The sequence below is a fragment of the Malurus melanocephalus genome, unplaced genomic scaffold, assembly GCF_030028575.1.
Source record: "Malurus melanocephalus ecotype Western Australia unplaced genomic scaffold, MMel_1.1 scaffold_179, whole genome shotgun sequence".
Classification (NCBI taxonomy): Eukaryota; Metazoa; Chordata; class Aves; order Passeriformes; family Maluridae; genus Malurus; species Malurus melanocephalus.
In genome coordinates this window covers 444,684-467,186 of record NW_026623411.1, presented here as the reverse complement: position 1 = coordinate 467,186, position 22,503 = coordinate 444,684, and the positions used below count along the sequence as shown (strand labels likewise).

The 22,503-nt window shown below is 35.5% G+C and overlaps 1 protein-coding gene across 1 annotated transcript in view; it reads right to left on the bottom strand.

The window, feature by feature from the left end:
- Nucleotides 1–719: 719 nt before the first annotated feature.
- The window catches only part of DIAPH3 (diaphanous related formin 3), a 199,585-nt gene continuing 177,801 nt past the window's right edge, over nt 720–22,503 (bottom strand). The window contains exon 28 of the mRNA XM_057372834.1: nt 720–4,895. Coding sequence (XP_057228817.1) covers nt 4,639–4,895 — 257 coding nt within the window. The 3' untranslated portion in view covers nt 720–4,638. The remainder of the gene's footprint in view (nt 4,896–22,503) is intronic.

The window sequence follows — 22,503 nt, the reverse complement described above, 5'->3', positions numbered from 1 at the left end:
ATTAATCAACTCTGCTTCCCAGTCTCTGCACTTCTGTCTTTCCATAGTTTATTTTTTCTGGCTAATGTAACACAGATTTAAAAATAGGGRTACATTATCCTCCCAAAATACACACAGTTCTGGTATCAGGAGTGGAATAAGCTCATTTARATGAAAGGGCCCATTTTCTTTCTGTGGAATGAAATACCTTCTCTGCCTGTTTGGGTTACATTCTAAATGTTATGCCTCCTATGGCATATAGGGCTGCTGTTGCATGCAAGTCATCTGCTCAGTGTCTTTTTGGTATGCTGCTGGAAAATATTTCCCTTAACAATTCTTCAGTGTATGCCATTGCATGGATCACAAAAAGAAAAAAGCTGCATTATGGGTGTAGAAGCACAGAGGGGTTTAAATGTATTTAGCTAATATAAAAAACTTAATGGCTATCTCTGCAGCTGGGAGGGAGAAAAAATTGTATCTGAACACCTCTTGTATATTCTTCAGTGTTGTCAGTGACCAAAATGCTTTATCAACCATGYTTTTGCAGTGAGATGTATAGCCCCATTTTAAATACTATACTTCAKCTAAAACACACAATAGTGCAATGGAGAAAGTGTATTTGGAAAGGAAGAAAATATGCTTGCTTCATATGTTAAAAAAATGTAAACCAAGTTCATTAGTTAGTGCTGCAGTTAATTTATTAGCAGATGGTACTTTAAGAATTTTTTTACACACAGRAACCTTGGCATAAAATTGGACTGAAAAACTGAAAAAGTCTGCAATTTGTCTAATATTTTATTCAATAAACAAAACAAACAGTTCCCCAGACTCAAGGAAAGTTATTTTTCTGCTGCAGTTCAGTTGTGTAAAACCCACACATCACATCGGAAAAAAAAAATTAGAAAATGGTATAGTAATGTTTTATTTTGTTCTGGAGAAAACAATGTTGTCATGTAATTGCTTTTTTGCTGCGCTCTTTCACTTGACCCTTCTTGCTTATTATACTGTTTTAGGTGCTATAGCTTGGGGTTTATTGACCCCTGTTTGTTGCCCATTTGTTTTATAGTTTTTTACAGAGTATTGTAAGGCTTGGAAAGATTAGTATAAAAATTATAATTTGGTCCTGCTCATTAGAAATAGATGTGGAAAAGTGTTAGCAGTAAATGTTGTCTTTTTCAGCTTTTATTATGAAAGCCTGAAGGGCTGCAGCACCTCAAGCTGGTGAGTGTTAACTCCTGCAGTTCTGAGAGTGTGACTTTGAATGGGCCAGGCTGAGGAATGGTTGTATGAGGGAAAACAAGGAAAACTGCATGTTGGACAAAAACTCCTTGAAATGACTGCATCTGAGACATTTTTTTTCCTACATGTCCTTTGAGTCTCCTAAGCAGTAATGTTGCCATAATAATTGGGAACTAAAAATAAGGGATTTTTTTCAGGTTGCTGGTCTGTATTTCTTTAACAAAGTGYCCAATCCAGAGCAGTATCAAAACTCATGGCAGTCATGTCCTGGTGTTGTTGTATTTTTTTGTAATAAAGGCACTTCCTCCACTTTTCCTTCTGGGTTTACACACACTGGGATATTACCTACAGCCTGTGAGTCAGGTGCCATGCTTGGCTGTCTGCAGCTTGAAGAGACTGATCACAAACATTCCTACCTTGCTAAGGTCAAAACACTAGAATATTACAGATGAATTTAGATCATGATGTATACAGGAAGCAAAAATTGATGTAGTAATCAAAATTCTTCTACTGAGTGAAATGAAAAGTCATCCAATATGCATGTGAAGAATCAAAAAGATGTATTAGACCTTTACAGTTGTACTGGTAAGAAAAGCCATGGATGTTTTTTCCTTCTGTCTGCTGCTCAGGTAGGGAAGAAACAGTGGAACGTGCCTTGCAAGATTGTTTCAAATGCCTGTGTCTGAACAGTCATATTTGAATAAATCAAGGGCTCTTTTTATAGGGATTTAATTTTCAGGTGTGAATTATAGAGAGGGTGGGGCACGCTATGTGACACCTTTGTCCATATCTAACACAAGTGGTCCAAGGCTCAATCTCTGAGTTCAAGTAAACCTGATCCCTACTAAAAATGACTAGCACATGCCATTAAAGGTCTACCCTAAGTACTTTAAGATTGAATTAACTTTAAATTTTAAACTGAATAAATGAATTAATTTTAGAATTTAATCAAAGCAATTTACTCCATATAATTTACAAGCTGAGTTTTATACTTTAATAAAAACATAAAATCAAAGAAATAARTACAGCTGTAATACTTTCAAAGTTATTTTCCCCCTGAACTCATTAGGCAATACAAGCTTTTCTTCCTATCAAAAAAATCCTGTGTATTTGTTCGTGTCTAATGGGAATTAAAGAAAGATAAAATGTAGAAAGAAAACTTACTGTGTACTTCAACTGGACCATGCACTTGAACTCTGTGAAGATTAAGTTATGATGATACAAAGAAGCACAGAAGGGGGGGGRAACTGGTTACTGTATTTACATGGATTCTAAAAAGTTGCGCAGCTTTTTATCTGCCTTGTTACAGAAAAAAACCCTCTGCATATTAACGTGATGTGTGCTTGGAAGGATTAATTCAGGAGCACAATATCTTAGAAGGACTGARAGCCCTGGAATACATTTCTAAAAGCTTCCCAAACTCTAAAAAAAATGTAGCCTAAATTCTGTAATTTTAAAGATAAATTAGGGAGRTGCTCTGCTTCTAGTAGCATTTTGTTCACTGCAAAACTCAGTAGATGGTTTTTGTAACTTTTCTTTGCTTGATCAACCATACAGTAGTGTTCTGAACTGTCAGTTTTCTGTGGTGGAGTACCACCCACTAATTCAAATGAACAAGTTTACAGTGTCCATGAAAATAATTTGTACTTCCACCTACACTCGGTAGGTCATTGTCCCAAGAGATGGCTCTCTACTTTTAGCTCTTCTATTTTAGCACATCCTCAGCAACTGAAGAGATCCAATGAACTACTAACTTTTCTTCCCCTTGAACAGGCATTTTCTTTTTGTTTAAAATGTTAAAATTTTATGTAGCCAATCATGCTGGACTTTTCAGATAGTTATTTTTACTGCACCCTTTAAATAGGGGTAGTAAGTATTAATAATGGAGGTGCAGAAGGCCTCAGTGGAAGAGCTATCAGTTGCTGTATTTTGAGTTATCCATTCAAGATACATTTCAAGTTACCAAAGGTGTCTCTATATGACAGCTGTGCCCACTGTTTGCAAGAGCAGCTGAAGAAATGTCTATCTGACAGGCCTGCTCTGAATCCCTCCCTGACTTCTGGGAAGCTAAGGCGGGAAATGTAATTAGTGTATAATGACAGCTACAACAGTCCCAGAACAAGAGATTGATTCCCATGATGGCTGAAAACCCCCCTATGCTGTGTGTATAATCAGGCCCAGTTTTCGAGTTCTAATTAACTTTATTAATGTTTAGTGCAGGAAGTACAAAGGCAACTTAAACAAGGATATAAAAAGCACTGGAGCATTGAAACACTGGTTTCRTGTAACTGACTCTTATTGAAAGACATATTTTTCAGCAATTTGTAAAGAAAAATAAAGYAATTTAGAAGAAAGATATTAGCTACTTAATACATATATAATAAGGAAGCTGTAAATAATGGAGCAAAGATACTAATAGTAGCTTCCTACCCTGTAACATASGTAGCAACTCTTTCTGATGTGCAATTAATAAATACAATAGCAAATACACAACACTGTACAGTGACAGTGGGATAAAAGAGGTGCAATCACATGCAAGACTCCTGCTGTGCCAGCAAGTAAGACTTTATGGGCTACTGGAAAATGAGTTTGGGAAAAACCAATTGAAAAAATCTTATCCATTACATGTTCCTTTTATAGAAACATATTAATTCACATGAGAAAAGATAAAATACTATTCTGGATAAATAACTGTGAAGACATTTTCCCCCACTAAAGACACAATTGCAAAACCTTGCAATCAAAGCAATTGTATATATTATTTTGATATAATAATCACAATAACCTTAAAAGCAGTGATATATTAATTACACATAAAGTATATAATTTGCATAGATTTTTTTATTTACTGAGCATGGATTGCCATTTGGTAAATACATCTATAATTCAGCAAGCTTTGGTGCTCTTTGATGAACTCCAACTGGAATACGGCTGATACTGTATATTACTGAAATTGTAAATGACACTATAATGATACAYTTTTGGTGCTTGAACCTCCTAAATATAGAAATGACAGTAGAAAATATAAGAATACCTTTTCTGCTATTTATTGACCCTATTCCCAGGCATGATGATTTAACAATACTTAAAAGATATTTCTATTTTCAGAAGCACTCAAAACAGGTGCTCAGCAGCCTGCCCACTAAAAGGATTTTGCTTTGGAATAATTTAATATTTGTTTTCTTCTGATACTTTTCAAGTATTTACTTATTAAGTAAAAACATATAATAAAAAATCAACTTGCAATTATGCAAAACTATGGTATTGTTTTGTACAGTCATGCAAACAAAGTTTAGAAGTAGATCATTCATCCACAGAGAAGTTAGGAACTCAAAAGTATGYAATGTCAATAACAGAAAATTACTGTTTCTTTCAAGATGCAGTGTAGGCTATTGTTTTTAACTTGTATATATGATTATTCTATAGTGCTCGCAGTCTTGCCAAGAGAGCTTCTACTTCTGGAATGGCTTCTCCCTTAGAAGGGGAYCCAATACGATCTATTTTCTTTTCTTTGCTGCCTTCTCCTTGACAGGCTTCCTTTCTTCCAACAGCCTTGTTCCACACCTTAGAACTTGTTTCCACATCATATGTAACTTCTTTGTTGACTGGGCTTCTTGTTGAATTTAAACTGATACTGTGATGGGAACACGGCTTCTCTAGCTGTTCTTTCTGGTTCTCTGCAGAAGACAAATCAAACAAATCTTGTTTTACTATTAAAATACTCACTTTCAATATTCTGTAATATAAAAAGACCTCTTGATCAGACAAATTTTACAAGCAGATGMTGTACTAGAAGGAATAATGATTGCAAAAGAGGCAAGACAAAATATATTATCACTTCAAAAGCAGTGGACTCGGTCCCTTGGAAGTGATAGACTTTACATGTCTTCATTAAATTAACATCCATATTTCTTACAAAATCACAGATCTAGCCTGACAGGATCCTYCTTTCTTACTGGAGTCAAAGAGAAAACAGAGTACCTAGCACSTCTCAGTGTCTTGCAATGTTTTATCTGGTTAATTACATTTCCTACATATTTTTTTTAATTGTTCTAATTTTGAAATGTATTAAAAATCAATTTTAATTTAATTATCCATTGTAATACCTTTCCTTTCCTTTGTGGATTTCTAGGCAGCTAAGTGATTTCAAGAAATTGTGTAATTCACTATTTTTTGCTAAACATCACTGGCATTGCCTGTCACACCAAGTTGCATTCAGTTAATATCCAGGCAGGAGTTTTTCAGGTTTAGCATGTATTAATAGACAGATTCCTTTTTCTGTTGTTCCCCACCCCTGCTTCCAGATCAAGCAACTGCTCTCCAAACCAGCATATGAGTGGTTCCTCTTACRGATCTCAAACTTTTTAAAAACAGGCCTACTCAATATTCATGTAACCTTGAGCAAGGCTTGAAAATGCCTTCAACACACTTGACATGACATTTAAAGTTTTTTGGTTATTCGCTGAAAGATGTTCCATCATCCCAATAGTAATGACTTTGGAGCACAGGCAGTCACTCATGACAGTGTGTTTTATGTGAGTGCTGAAAATTCCTACCGAAAACAGCTTGTACATTAAAAGGCAGCTGCTGAAGATATTTACTGCACTGTCATTCCCTGACCAGGGGCTCTYGGTGATGGATGAGGATTTTACACACTTTCTTGGACAATCTCAGCAGATTTTTTAAGTACGATCACCTTATGGGAAGTGGAGGAAAATAAATACCTCCTTTCCATCATCTTCTAAATCAGATAAACAATTCTTAATTAAAATTTCTTAAGATAAATTTGATACTTAGCTGAAAAATGTAATTTTTGTTTTACACTATGGAAAATAGCTTGACCTTGACTATGCAGCAGCACAGTGTTCCTGAATCACAGGAGGCCAAAGACTGGTTATGAACACATCTTTATAATTACATGTAATAAACGTGTCATGTATAATTAAAATATCACCGGTATGTGCACTCTTAAACATCCCATTCTACTTAAATGTTTATGCTTATTGATTCTGAACACATATTTRCAGGCTGATGCTACCTGTGCCAATATACAAACTACCAGCTGTACCACAGACCTTTCTGTTTACATTTAATCTAGGGACAGCAGGAAAAATATTCTGTGTTTAAAAATCAACACTTATAAGTAAAAGAAAACATATTGTCCTATAATCAGAGATGAAGCATAGCATAGCAGCCAATAGATTGGATTTTTTAAAAGTCAAACAGAAATTAGGTGCTTAAAGTAAGCTTCTCAAATACTCCAACAACCAAATTTTAACTACTTTGCAATTCAGCAGCCTTCACCCCAAAATGTGAGGATGAATWAGATGTGGTGAACTAGACTATATAACAGACATGAGGAACACTTATAAACTGAGGTCTCAAAGCAAAATCCAGCAAAATTCCCCAGTTCCTTGTAGTGTCCCTGCGACAGAGCAGAATTGCCTTAGAAAGAGACTCACAACTGCAGTTTAAGCAAGAAACTGCTGCAAGCTAGATATTAACAAACAGTAGCTCTTGGATTTGTCCAAACTCTTCTACCACTTTGAAGCTCAGTAACTAACTGAGGCTTGCACGTCAGCATGTCCCATAAATTGCTGCCTACAAACTGGAATTGTTGTGTAGGGATAGAACAGAGTAAAGCTGAAGACAGCTGTACCTTTTTTCCCCCTTAAAATAACAGCAACTGTGAATTTCTAGACATAGACTAATGAGTGGAATACTCAACTTGAATGACCAGCCTTTCCCTTCAGTCTGAAAAGTCTTGTAACAATGAAAAATGGCATCAGGWAAGTGCCTTAAACAGTGTTTAGTTTATGTGTGTAGTTCTTGTTTCATCTCCTTTTCAGGGATGATGCCAAGATTCACTGGAAAAATCACAAAATCTCACGCTAGTGATTAGTAGCATTTCCTTAATAATGAGAACACTTTGGTCCCAGCCACGCTACAAATAATGCTGAGCAGCTAGAGACAATTAAAAAAAATAGTTCTTGGACACACATATTTTGTCTAAATCCAGTATTACTGTCTCAAAATCGTTATTTCAGCTTCTTCCTAAATCAGGTGGCACCTTTACTGTATGTATTCTTCGATCAAGGAGGAACTCCTCCATGTAGCATTACTATGCCTAAGTGCAAGTCCAGTGTCARCAGATGTGTAGGAAGCAGTTCCCTGCAAATTGGCTGTTGTGAATTTCATTCAGAAACACTGAACTTCACTAGGCCAGGGTCAGAAAGCACACAGATTTACTCACAGCCCTGGCTTTCACTTTAGTAAATGTGTACCTAAAGAACTAACTCTAACACTTGAGTTATACGTTCTGCTCCTGGCATTCTCATGAGAGTGAAAGACTGCTTATCTTCAAACCAAAGTGTAAAATTAGCTAGGCACTATCAAGGTCAAAGGTCACACTAATTCCTCAGTTTTTTTTTATTTTAAGCCAGCTGAAATTCATTTGTGTTAAAACCAAACTCTTGAACACCCTATACCGCTTCACACACTGATTGAAAACTTGCATGCCTTGGTGATTTGGTACCACATCCATTCCACTGCCCTGATTTGGGATTGTTAACCTCACCCCCCTCAAACCCTSTATTATAGGGGTGAAATCAAAGAAGTGCATTTTCAGCCTGTCTCTGTTGATGTGTGTGGTTTGAAAAAGGCAGTGCATCTTGCAAGTGAATTCACAATTATGTGGCTGCAAACTGCTGCAGGTTAGCATGCAACTTGGAGCACAGCTATGGAAAAACTGGACTTCCTTAGTTCCGTACAATAATGGCTATAAAGCAAATAGTTATTTACTTTAAGTAAGAGTCAGAAGAAAGATTAAGAAAAGTCAGAAGTCAAGATTAAACTGACCAAGTAAGTACMATTTACTGTTATTTGACATTAAAACCTTGAACCACCAGAGTTTTGGAATTCACATATGTAGATGTGAGAGCAAGAAACCATGACCAGGCATAAGCAGGAATTTGATCTTTTTCTGGAGACAGTATTTGATATCGTTGCCCAAACAGCCAGGAGAATGGCTTAGTGACATTGGCCACCTGTGTTCCTATAACAACAGAACACACAGAAAACCATATAGCTATGAACAGACTTTTCCTAAAATGCTAGACACACAAAAATTTGTTKTGTGCTTTTGACAATATATTTGAAATAAATAATGTATTTAGACACATACATTGGTTCAAATACATTTCTAAAAAATTTAGTATAAATAAATACATAGAAGGTTAAACGAAAACTACTCATGGAAAGCACTTCTGCATGGATTCTTGTTAAGAAGAGAGCTTACATTTCCAGAGATGCACTATTTGTCCACCTACTGTAGCAAGGCGCACCTTCCGGCAGTAGCAAGATAAAAAGAAATCAGACATTAAAAATCACTGGACAAAGATAGAACTTATTAATTTGCTGTATATACTGGAAATAGTTGAGACAAGTTTCTACTGTTTGGTCACTKTAAACAGTCAAAATTTGTCATTCACGTCTATTATAACAATCACTATGCAAGATGAAAATAAAAGCAATAACTTTGAATTTATAATTAACATTTTTAAATATTCAGGTGATAAGACATTTACCATAACAGTTTTGACCTTAGTGCTAGCAGATATTTCCAGGCACAGGTTAGGCAGAGATCACATTGAATGTACACTATGAGAGCCGCAGTGTCCAGATTCCATGATRTTTAAATCTTTTCTTTCCCTTGTTCAATATTGAATTTTTAAAGGTCCTTCAGATCTATTAGAATTCMGTTTTCACAGATATTAATTTCTTGAACATCGCTATTAATCAAAAGCATTTCAAAACCATATTCACAAAACCTAGAGCCAAAAAGTTACTATCATTTAGATACAAGACTTCTAACATCAATGCTCAGGAAATTCAGTTGACGGAAAGTTGTGTTTAATATAGCTTTCTACAGTTTAAATGGTGTCCTGACATAGAACAACTTACAACAATATTCTTATAATCTATTAAAGGCTACWTATTTCATATTCAGAAAAATTGTGCATAGCATGTGAACAAAAAAAATAGTAGTATGAAACCTGCCTGCTGTGAACTTGGGGAAGCAAAATATGATCAGTTGGAGATTTTAAAATCCTGCATAATAGTGTTATATATTACTTTTAATAGAGAACAAAAATGATTGCATGATACTCACTAAAGTCAAGATAGATTTTTTTAAAAAAAGAACTAGTAAATATTTTAAATTAAAAAGGATGCTAAAAGCCTTATTTCATCACACAGTTTTTCAGTAAAAGTCTTGATACTGAGGACATATTTTGGYTTTATGTAAATACTTGTAGACTGATTGAAAAATAAGTTTCAAATACAATAAGGAAAACTGCATTACATGGCATTATATGCTTGTATTACAGTCATACATCTCAATGTAGGGCATGACAAAACTGTAACATAAAAAGAACAATTGCAGTTACAACCTCATTACATCTCTTACCAAGTTAACAGGGAAAAAATGCTCAAAAACTCAGTGGAATATTTCTAATCCACATGCTACATCATATTCCTGAAGCTATGTCTATGCCAATGTTTTCTAACGCCCACCCATACTGACATTACTGGCAATGCAAATTATCCRCACATTTTAATTCATGACTTGCCTGTCCTAAACAATATTCTGAATGAATGGCCCCATGTCAAATGGCTTTGGCTTGGAAAAACAGCACTAGCCATAATTCTTACCACTGGCTCCCCCAGTGTGCTGCCACAGTTTGTCTCTGCTTCCCCAWTCCTGATGCATGGAACCGAAACTCCAGGAAAAGCTACACCATGCTGATGCTGTGCTCGTGTGTTTTGCCAGGAAAACATCAGGGGTAAGGAACATGTGTTTTTGACAGCAGTGCCATGTGCTAATTCTGGACACAGCTGCATAGCATTCCCACRAGCTGGAATGCCTGACACAACACGCTCTCTGTCTGTAAGTCCTGTCCATTTCCCACAAATTACACTGACCACATCATCACACATGTCCCCATGCAACCTTAACAAGTGAGGTTGTACTYAAACAATGGTCACATACCATGGACATCATGAGGATATCAGTGTGTATCTCCCTATGTTCCATCTAAATAAAGAGATTCCAAACTCTTGGCTGCTTACTATCAGAAATGCCAAGAAGAAAACAATTAATTCATGTTTTCCTCTCAATTTTGAAACTATAGTCTTGTTTCTTGCACTGACCCCTATCAGAGCTCCAGATATGTGACAGTTGGAACCTTCAAGATTTTTCAGTCACCCATTTTCCCTTAATGTCATTTTTACAGCCCAAAATTGATGTTGTTGAGATCCATTCCCAGATCTTAGCCCTGCTGTGAGAACATAACAAGACTTCATTATCTTTCCYGAAGTCTTATCACTGAGAACCAGAATTCAGACATTTTATGAAAGACTGCTATAGCTAGAAGGTCCATCCATATTACATAAGATCACTCATAAAAAATGGGATAGTTCCTTTCTGGGTAGTTTAATGAAAAATATTTTAAATACTTTTTACTGATTTCATGTTTTTTCAACAATGTCTCTGACTGACAAGGGTAGGCTTCTAGAATGTCCCTGGYTAAAGGAGCACTATGTGTTGTGACAACTTATTTCAGTTTGAACCTGCGGCTCAAGCCCTAACTCCTAAAGGAGTGGGGCCTGTACTCAAAGGACCTCTGCTTGGCAAGTAATTCATTACACTTTAGTATTCTATACTAAATACTCACAACTTTACTAATCTTAAGCAGACAATAATTCATAAGACATGAAAAAGTGTTATTGATATGTAGCTTTTTTTTAACTATGCTCATTTCATTTAATAGTTGCTGCTGTTCTCGAGAGTTGCATTAAAAAGGTGTGAAACACAAGGAATAAACACTATCAGCAAGCTCAATTTAGATGAGAACTTTTCTGAAATAGAGAATATAGGGTGCTTATGTTCATTTCAAAGGCAAGAATAGACCATGTCAGCACAGTGTTTCTAATACAGAGAATTTCTAGAAACTAAATTTCAAAGAAAGTCAATTATGAACTGTGAGAAAACCGATTTTTGACAAGAGGGACTGCGCTGGACCAGCTTCCTTTTACTTGGCTCTAAAGTAAAGCCTTTAAAAATTCTTTTAATCCCTTTCCTACCAATATCTTCTCAGAGACTACTTTAAGTTCCTGCTGATAACTCCATTCAAACTTTTACCTATCTTTTCCAAAGATACTTTGCATTTGTAATGAGTTGGAACCAATTTCTCTGTTTAAACTAATATATTCCCACCTGTGATAAGACAATGACTTTTATTACAAGAAATGCGACTTCAACTTACCATGATTTTAACAAAAGTCTTGAGTGCCTGTCAAGATGATAAGAGACCAAGAGTGTGGATCAAGCTGCTGACAGAAATCACCCAAGGTCAGTGAGAGAAGAAACCTCTGCAGGTGTCTTCCTAAGACAACTGCTTCAGACTAAAGAGTTTGGTATCCTTCCTATTTCACCCTGAATTACAGTTGATTTCCTGTGTCTTTTCATGTATTTTTTCTCCAAAAGAAAGCACAWTTGGCAGTTTCTAGGAAACTGCAAAATGAAAATTTCCAAAAGAGAAATCTGTTTTGTGGTTGTTAATGATTTTTAGAACACATGGTTTGAAACATTCTTGAAAAACTAAATTCTAAGTTTCTTAATTTCAAAATGGATAAATCATTAATCTTCTTGTTTATGTCAGGCAAAGGGGATAAAAAGGCAAATAATCATCAACRTGAACACCAGCAGCAGTGAGTCTTCAGGTTCCGGTGGGCAGAAAGGTTTTTACAGGATTTCTCTCAAGATACAAATAGGATAAACATCAAATTTTCTCTTCTTCAAGTCAGGAAATAACCAGGAAATGACAATAAAAAAACTGGAAGCTAACATATTTTAGAGTATTTTAAACTCCTCCTCCTAAAATGTGATTTATTACGTGTTTTATTTTGTTCACAAGTATACTGCAGATTGCACTCCAAATCACCTTAAGAGTTAACTAGCAAAATTGCCGACTGTCTAAGTTAGTGATCTGTGACAAGATACACAGAGGTCCATAGTCTAAAGATACCCTCTATTCAGCTGACAATAATTAATGTAGATCCTACATACTAAACTGCCTTTTAGCAGTAGACACATTTAGTCTCCAAATCTGTCTGCAAACCAGCTACCTACAGATGAATGCTGCTTTCAAGGTGCACTTTGATAAAAAAACTTCAGGAATATGCATAAAGACTGCTGCCATCAAAGGAAAGCCACTAGCAGTTGCAATAGGAATCAGCAACATGCTGATGAAAATAACTGAAATGGAAAAGAAACACACAATTTTGTCTTCTTTTACCAACTGTYGCAGAAAAACACAGTAGGAAGCCTCCTACCTCTGGAAAATAAAACCYCCAACAAATACAAACAACAAAGCAAATCTTAAAGACTGACCTTATATTTATGAGACTCTACTCACTGCAGTTCTAAATGTTGCTATTGCTTCTGTTCAGCATTTATTATTTAGCATATACATTGAAAAAAAAMCCCACAAACCCCCACAAATACTATGCCCCACAAGCAAAACCCACAAACCCCCACAAATACTATGCCCCATCCCTGAAAARGTTCAAAGCCAGGCTGGATGGGGTCCTGAGTAACCTGATCTAGTGAGTGGTGTCTGTGTCCATGGTGTGGATGTCGAAACTAGATTATCTTTAAGGCCCATTCTGACCCAAACCATTCTATGATTCTATGTATCTATGTCTAATAATTGCCCTAAAAGTTTAACACTATTATTTCTTATCCACTGCCCTTGATATCAAATGTTTACAAGATATTCCCTAGCTATTCCAGTTGCCGCTACAAACCTATACAATTTTTATTTCTTATTTTTATCCCAAACTTCCATTTCCAGGTTYATATCAGCAATCAGAGTACTGGTAGGTTGCATTGCCTTAAGTTTGAATACAAATACTTTGTAATGTCAGATCAAACCAACGAGAAAAGCTATCTGTCTGTCATCATCTCTCACTCTTCTCTCCTAAGGAATCAAACTACTTCTAAGCAAAAAGGAATGGAAATATTTCTGGGAATGGCATAGGGAGGAGAGACTAGAGCTGAAAGTAAATCAGGTGGGTGTTAGATTTTATAGTGGAATAGAAACACGATATCCTCACATTCCTGCAAGAGGCACAGGACCAATGTCCAGGGGCAGTTCCTGCCCACACAGGTCACAGTCACAGTGGGCTGTCATTCACTGTTATTCAAAAGATTGCAAGAATACCATGTGGCTGTCGGGCTCCTCTCATTTTAAACCATTTTTAAAAGAAGTCTCTAGAAGAAGAGCAACAGAGAGAATCACATGGTGTTAATGCTATGACAGGGAAGAGTGTAGTGATTTACTAACCTGAAAAGTATTCATGAGACCTCCAAATTCTAATCTGTGCTTCTTTATAGCATACGTGCTTTTTAAGAGGATATGAGCATCACCTGACTGTGAAGTTTAACATCCAAGATCGCCTTCATGAATACACTGGACAGAAATGAGATTAAGCTGAATCATCTTAGTTCATGTAACTTTCATATTATTATTATGGTCCTTACTTTKCTCTGACAAAGCTCTACAGAAAATAGTTGAAAGTGCAAACCWGCAGACTGAAACTGTAGAGCAGGAAATAGTACATATTCAAGAAGATCCTCACACAMAAGTAAATATTGGAAAATAAAAGCAGAAGAAAAGTGATTCATTTCTCCCTCACTCTACAAGACTGCATAAATATATTCCTTTGACAATTCCTCTCTCTCTCTTCTTACAATGACCTAATTAATGCTATGTGCTTTCACTTAATTATTCCCTCTCTTTGGGATGGACTGCAATTTGGCCTTCTTCATGTATGAAGAAGGATGGGATGTAAAAAGAGGTTTCTGCTCCACACATGATCCAGACATATGTGTATTTGACACCAACAACTGTACTCTCCAAGTGTCACAAAGTGCTCTGAAAAGGGACTATGATTTCAACAGTCTCTAAAAGAGAAATTATTATTTAAAGATGGCTTTTACTGACTCCTCCAAATACCACTGCATTATCACAAGACAAATTCAAGCTGCATTGTCATGGGTAATTAATCCAGTCATTGTGAATTCAAAATGCTGTGTTTAACATCATTAATGGTATGCACTTTTCACGCAATTAACATATTTACTGCCCTGTATTCTACCAGTTAAACTCTTAGCAGTCACTTTAGTATATTAAGAACAGCAGAAGCCAAATGCAGTACTTCCTTCTTCTTCTTTTCCTAATCAATTGCACTCAAATACTACTTAGYAATAACCAGCCAACAAAAGTTAATCTTACCGTGTGGGAGAGTTTTTTCCTCAACTTTCAAAAATCAAAAATGCAACACGTCTTTGCACGTACAGAAAAAGACCTCTCTCTCAGGGAGGAACTTGAAATATTTCATCGAATATGAAAACCTGAGAGACTGAAAACATGAACCCTTTATACTCAGTGAGAAAACAGGGTAGCAGGCAGTAAGACCTCCCAGGCCGCTAAAAAGAAGATTCTTAAACATAGACTTGTTTTTCCTTTGTCTGTTTTGACTTATGAAGCAGTCTTGCAAATGTGTTTAGCTCAAAAGGTGATATTAAAAACAAATGGTTAGAGTTCATCATAGTATATTAATTATGCAAAAGAACTCAAACCGAATTTAATCAGAAACAGAAGACTCCAAAGAGGAAAATCTGTCTCTCTCTTTTTTTTTATTTTAACAGAGATGGTTAAGAAAACATTTATGGTAATACCAGAGCATCTGCTGATTACAGTCGAAGCTGCAGGATGCCAACATTAAATCACTGAACCATTTTGACAGCTTCTGGGTACTTGAATTTCATTCTAATAATAAATTGCTGTGAAATTTACACAAATCAGAAAATTAGCCAGAAAATGTTTACAAAGAACATATAAAGCAGATACCAAAGTGATTTCCATCTCAAAAAACAGAGCTAAAATAAATGTTTGTCACTCAGACATTTCGGAGTTGCATTTAATTAATAAATCTCTAAAGCACTTCAAGAATAGAATACAGTTTTAACATTTATTTCCTAATGATTTTGACCTATCACTTTCCTTTGTTTAGAAYTGTTAGCATGCTTGTTTGTTTAACATAAAAGCAGATGAGCCATTTGAACGTGGCCTGCAACATTTAAAAACATTTTTTAATTCCTGACACCTGAGGATTCCACACAGAACAATACACTTCATTGTAAAGCTTTAATTGATGCATCTATGTGCTGCAGAGGGTGATTACTTGAATAATAAGTGTGAGACTTGTGATCTGGTTGCTTAGCAAATGTGAGTAAGAGAAAAAGTCCAAGAAATGACATAACAATGAATCAAGGTGTGATGACAGGATAATTATTCTGTGAACTGTCATGCTGAAGGACTCTCAGAACATTGACCTGCACATGATCACACATCAGAAGATTGCCTGAGGGGTAATTAAAATAATAATACAGAAATTCAGTCAAAAAGAGAAAAACACATGCTTAATTTATTTCTCTGTAGCGTGCATGGTAAAATGCATTCTCACGTTAAATGTAAATGCCTGAACAGTGCAAGAATTCAGAGAACAACACATTACTACAAAGACCAGTGAAGTTTATCTGAATTAGCATCTTCAGTTACTCTGGGCATACAACTAAGTATTATTCATACTATGACACATGAAAGCATAAAATCTGTGAAGGGACTTTCTGAAGTAAGTTGGGAAAAAATATAGTCCTTTTAAAATATGCTAAACGTTGTAAGGGAACATGTTCAAAAAGGACTTTTCTTCCTTTCCCTCAAATTTTATAGTTGAGCATGATATCATATGGTAGAGCATCAACCTGGGTCAGCTGTGCCGGTTATCCCCTCCCAACCTCTTGTCCACCCTGAGCTTCCTGGCATTGTGTGTTTTGTGGGTGGACACCACCCCAAAAAAAAAAAAAAAAAAAAAAAAAAAAAAAAAAGGAAAGAAAGCTGTGACACTGTGCAGGCACAGATCAGCAACAGCCAAAACACTGCTCTGGTGGCATCACCAGTCACTAGGACAAAGCACAGCAGCTGATGGGCTGCCATGGGGACCATAAAGGCCAACCCTGGAACCCTCAGTAAAACYGGACATAGTACAACAACTCTACTCAGTTGCCACTGCATATATGAACTTGATGGAAGCTGTTCATCTGACAGATTTCAGACTCTAAAGGCAAAACTTTTATACAAATCCTTTTTTTCCTGTTTAGGCTTTTGTTCAGTTGTTTACTGCATCAGTTTATATTGGCATCCACCCCACTACARGCCTAGATTTTAGTTCCAAGCCCAGGCTTCAGTTCCAAGACTGTACTACGTGATCATATCTAAGTAATGRCAACTTCTCACATGAGGATGTACAGACACTTCATTGCCTTTAAACCACCCATTGCCAGTCTTGTTTTGGGGTGGGCTTTGCCAGCTGAGTGGAATCACTGATGTTTACTGCTTTGCAGTTGTACTGACTATAGATGACAACTTGGTGTAGACAAAAAAACCCAACCCATAAAACAAACTGTTTCCAGATCCAAGTTAGTCTATGATGGAAATCTCTTGATTGCTCAGAGGAATACATTCGGAAATTTCCTTAGTTTTCCTCTGCATTATTCCACATGTAACTGAGGAAACTCAAAGATAGCTAGGAGAAGTTTTGTGGATACTCTTCAAAAATTTAAGACCACTCAAAATACTTGAAAACGGAAGGGAAGCACATGGTTTTATATGCACATAAATTCATTCAGACAAGAGTATCTATAAGGTACTCTCAGTCATACAAAGGCACAATCACCACATTGTTCTAATAAATAAAATTATTTTTCTCCCACCATGTTCTAAAGAGACGATAAAAACACCTCGTAGGCAAATACAATATCCTTAATTATTAAAATGACATTTCCTTCTAGAACAAATATGTTCTGTAAACTCATTGCTAGCTCATCAATTAAGTCAGTCACTCATACTAAACATACTAGAGATATACTCTCAAATCCTTTCTAACACTTTCATTAGTGCTCATTTACAGAGAAATGCTACACCTAAATAGCTTTAAATGTTAAGGAAGAAAAATGCTACTGAAAAACCTCACAATGTTCAGCAGCTCACTCTGATCTAAGGAAAAATTTATTAAAATGAAAATTTCAAGCATGTTCCTATTAATTTCAAAGCAACACCCTATACAAGAAATATAATTTTCAGTTTTGTGTATTAAAATAATACACATACAACTGGTAGTATTATTTTGATTCTCAGTGTTAGCCAGCAGTGTTAAGAAAAACGATTCAGCAGACTCCAAAGAGATTTGAAAAATTTTGCAGCAAAAATAGTATCCTTGTTATTTATGWATTTTTACTTCAGAAACATATTAACAGAGGAAAACTATGGGAAAGGGAGTATGAAGGGAGCATACTGTCTATGTCTAAGAATTCAGTTATGGCATTCAATAATTTATCTGATGGCTCTTAGAAATCCTTGCTTCTTCTCAGTTTACTAGCCAAACAGATTTCTTCCGGAAGTTAATCTTAAAATCAGGACAGTTTCCACAAGCTGAAGCAGATGTATAAATTTATAACTCTTTGCTTATGTAACAGGATACAGTTTAAAGCAAAATGCTCAATTACATTTGTGTAGATGCATTTCCTTTTTTTAAAAATTAACTTTTTTATGGTAATGAATACTTTGAAATATTTTCAGTTACATTTAAATCAAGAAAATACAAGTGTAACTGGCCTTGTTATGACTATGAAATAGATATAATTCATTGACTATGGAAACATATGCATTGCAGGTACAGAAGGAAATCTGTCTCCTTTCTTCAGTGTTGTACAAAATTGTTTGTAACAAGAGCAAGCTCAGTCCTTGTGCATGACCAAAGGCCCTTGATCCCAGTGTGAGATTAACTGGACCGAATGAATTTATGCTGGTTGCCTCAGGCTCCTTTCACAGTCAATGAGGAGAAACAAGCACTTCTAAAYTGTGCTTCATTTCACTCTAATGCAGATACTTTAAACAGGTAAGGAGAGCCTGCACTGCAGATATCTAAAAGTAACTTCTGCATCTGGAAACTTTTGACTTTTGACTACTGGAAAGTCTGCATGAGAGGGGGATTTGCAAGTCTGGACAGTGACAAGGGATTGTTGAGATTTAATCTCTCCTATGAGAGAGGACAGGATGCAGATTCAGTGATTTTAGGGCCTGATAGACCATTATAARTATCCATGTCACCACTTATTTAATAGAAGCTATAGAATTTCACAAAGCTTTTTCTGGCTACATAAASAATATAATTAAATTATTTTCTAGCTATTACAATGAGCAGTTTGGATTTGAGCAGGAGAACTTAGTTTACTATGCAATACGCTAACAAGAACTGTAGATGTCTGTGAAAGACATCATTATTAAGTATGCTGCTCAGCCATTACCATTTTTCCTTTTTAAACTTYCTTCATGTTCGCTAAGCTTTATCTTCAGTAGACATAGGTCATATAATTGTTTAGGCTCTTCTATCTGACAGATTTGTGATCACCAAGCTTTTATACAGCTCTGTAAATTTCTGAGAAGCTTGAAACATATTCTGGATTTAAAAATCAGCCTATAAAATACATGATTTCTACTTCTGCACTGGTATATGAAATCCTACCCTTCATGTGAAAGTCRTCACTGCTTTAAACTGAAATTGGCTTAGATTTAGTCCTGACCATGCAAAACTTAGAAAACTTCAGTCGTGTACTCTAAACCTAAGAGTTTCACATCCACAGAGGACCAAGTGTTTAAGTTTAGTCTTTAGAGATTATAATTTGAATGGGAAGGCAGCCTTGTGATTGTTAAATATTAGTTCTGTGTACATGCATTTTTTTTAAAGTAAGATAGCTAGATTAGTAGGTGAAACAATTAAAGGAAAAGTGATTTGAGTTCCATGAAAATGTTTTATGAACTCTCTCTCTCTGTAAAAAAAAACAAACCCAAAAAACCAAAACACCCATAACACTGCTTCTGCAGAGTACACACCAAGTTAAAAARAACCCAATATGCAGTGCCAAAAACTGTAACAGCACCTACTTTAATTCATATAGTCTCATTGCCATTAAAAATAAACAGTAAACAAAATATGTTCATTGGACCTTGTCATATTCTATGCATATATTACAGATTGTCTCTTACTTGTACAACATATTAACTATTATGTTAAATTTGAATTATTCCATAAAATACAAAGCTAAAGAACTAGTAAAGAAAAGCATTAAAGTTTCAACATTGGAAAACAATAAAATGTATTTTATTACAATAACAATAAAATGCCAACACAAGAAACTAGTTTTGGTATGAAAAAAACACATGCTGTTACTTGACTCAATCTTTTGAAAAGGCTATTTTCATCAGTCTTTTCATTGTTTAGCAAACTTCAACATATCTTCTATCATTCATTCAGAAACTAATTCAAATGACCTATGCCCATCAGSATTAAGATAGAAATGTGAAATGCCATTTTCCTCATCAGATTATGCACAGCTCCATATTCCCTTGTGCATATAGGAAGGACTGTGATACACAAAGATCCAGTTGAAAGGTATTTCAAATTTAGGAGACAGTATTACTAGGAAAAATCTATTTGTGGGTGCCTGAGGCTGTTTTGTACTGTACTAATTACACAAAATACAGAACTTCTGAGARTAATACAAAGTGTGGAATGTAATCTATGGATACTATGCACCCACTTGTGCTGTATTTCACTATAATGAAATCATTGTAGAGTATGGTAGTCCTGGTGCAGAATCATTATGCCTSACTCGGCAGAACAATAATGGCAAAGAGATTGCACTGTCAAGGGACTAGTGAAGGGAAAAAGGCAATCTTCAGAGCACAATTAAAAGCATATACTTTAGGTATCTATTGGCTTCTTTCGATTAGAAAGAGAGCCTAGCTTAGATTAGTTTTAAATAGATAGCGAGGGCGAGCAAAACAGATCCCATGTAATTAAGTGGAATATRCCTACATCTGAATACAAAGTTTATTTACCTGCTTTACATGTGTCTGTACCTGTCTGAGAACTGCCAGGTTTGTACAGTCTCTCAACACCAGTCTTTAAAAGATGTTTTCTTTCAAATAGAAGTGGTGTAACTTGGAAAGAGAAGTGGGCTGAAGAGGCTAAATAGAGTATATGAGTGACAAACACCTGTAAGAGCAGCGCTGTGGGCAGCTGGCTGGCTGCAGAGGGTGCACTGACACAGCTTCCCAGCCAGAAAGACTGCTAAATCTTAGACTGGGAGTCCTCATTTGCCTTGAGAAGACAATTCTGCTCTTCAGGGAACAGCGAATCTTCACTGCTTTAGGGATGATGTGACCATCAGWAGGAGGACGCTGTATTTCTTGTCTGAGTTCAGTAACAAWGGAGTAGTTTCAAYTGCAATTCTTCCTTGAGGATTTCATTCTTAAGCAGGTCCTAATGACAGGATAGCTTGCTCTCTGGCCCTGGGACCTTCACCAGCTCTAGTTGCAACCAGCTGCTCTACTTTGTACTTTCACTTGCCTTTAAGTGGCATTTAAGTCTTCTTTAAAAAGACAGATTAGTGAGATAATGGTAATAAAATTACTGCAAGATGCAGTTAATTTTATCTATACATATAAAACATTGAGTACATGTGAATCTGTATTAGATGATAAAGCATCTTGGAAAGAATTAATCTTGGAAAGAATTAAGGTCACTTATCATAGTGAGATAGTTTTGGAAAAACATTTTGAGCCACACCCAAGAGCATGTAGGTAAATTAAGGATACGGAAAGGCAAGATAATGAAATTTAAGATTTTGTAAGTCTAGGGTGCTGTTCTGAGCCCTACTTGGAGTAATGAAATCCRCAAAATTTTAAGATTTTCTTAAAAATTTTCTTAAGCATTTAAGAATAGGAAGTTACAATACAGTAGGATGCTGGGTCCAATTTAGGAAAACACTCACTCCTCAGCAATTTTCAAAAAAAAGTGAAAAAATGCTGAAAAAATTTTTGAAAGATATGAATTAAGAAATCACACAACTGTGAAATAAACTCTTTCATATTGTGTATTTTTTACTGACGATTATTTATCTTTAAGTTTCATTAAATGTCCTTTATTATTACCAAAGCATGAGATATTTTTTTATTGGATGAAATAATATAAATCTAAATATAGCATTGGTTAATAATTTTTTCTCAAAAATGTTGATTAGATTTTTTGCTRTATTTATGAAAATAAAAATAAAATATAAAAAATAGCTATAACAGGGTGAAGCAGAAAATTCACTAATGTGAAATCAACATTCCCAAAACTTTTTACCTAAATGTAAAAACCAAAAGGTAAAAAGCTACAAGTATACATGGGTTATCAAAGAAAATACACTATCTCCATGGAAAAAAAACAAAAAAACAGGTTTCTCAGCCAAAATTTAAAATCTTTTTAAATTAAGTTTTTGCACAAAATGTTTTACTCAGTAATTGCCATAATATTTCAGAAAATAACAATGAAATGCAACAGCTGAGAGAAGATAAATTTTGTCACATTTCATTCTTGCAATTTGGAGGAAATTGTTTTTTTATCTTTACTACGTTAGCTGCTTTACTAACAGGTTTTATTCCCATGAATATGAAACATTACATTTGTTCTCATTTGAAAACTTGGTCTTCAATGTTTAATATCCTGTGTGTGATAAGTTGGAACTCAAATATAGAGTATTGTCCCTTTTATTAGAGGGAAGCACTATTTTATAGTATAATACCTAACATGACTGTGGTAGCTGTACCACAATGCATTAGGAGCTAGAGTTTTCTAACCAAAGCAAKTGAGTAGTAGACCTCATTCAAGTCTATAAGGAATAGCTAAATGGACAGGAGCAATTAACAAGATAGGCACTAGAACACCTTTTAGAAACAGGTGTTAGGAAATATCTAGTGACCAGTGTTAGAGACATTAGACATCTTCTGGAGAAACAAAAAAAAATGCAAAACACACCCCACTCTGCATGACGTTGTGTGTGAGGAATCTTCAAGTCTTTCAAGACCAACTTTCAACACACTGGCCATGAATCAGTTTATTGTAACTACCACTGTGCTACCTGATGATAAGGGAAAAAATAGTAATCTTCTCATTTTCACTGCATGTATTGCTTCTAAGTAATTAAAGACAATTTTCCAAAATAAACAAACACATGCATGGCTATTTTGTTTCTCTCCATCGCAAAAACTACAC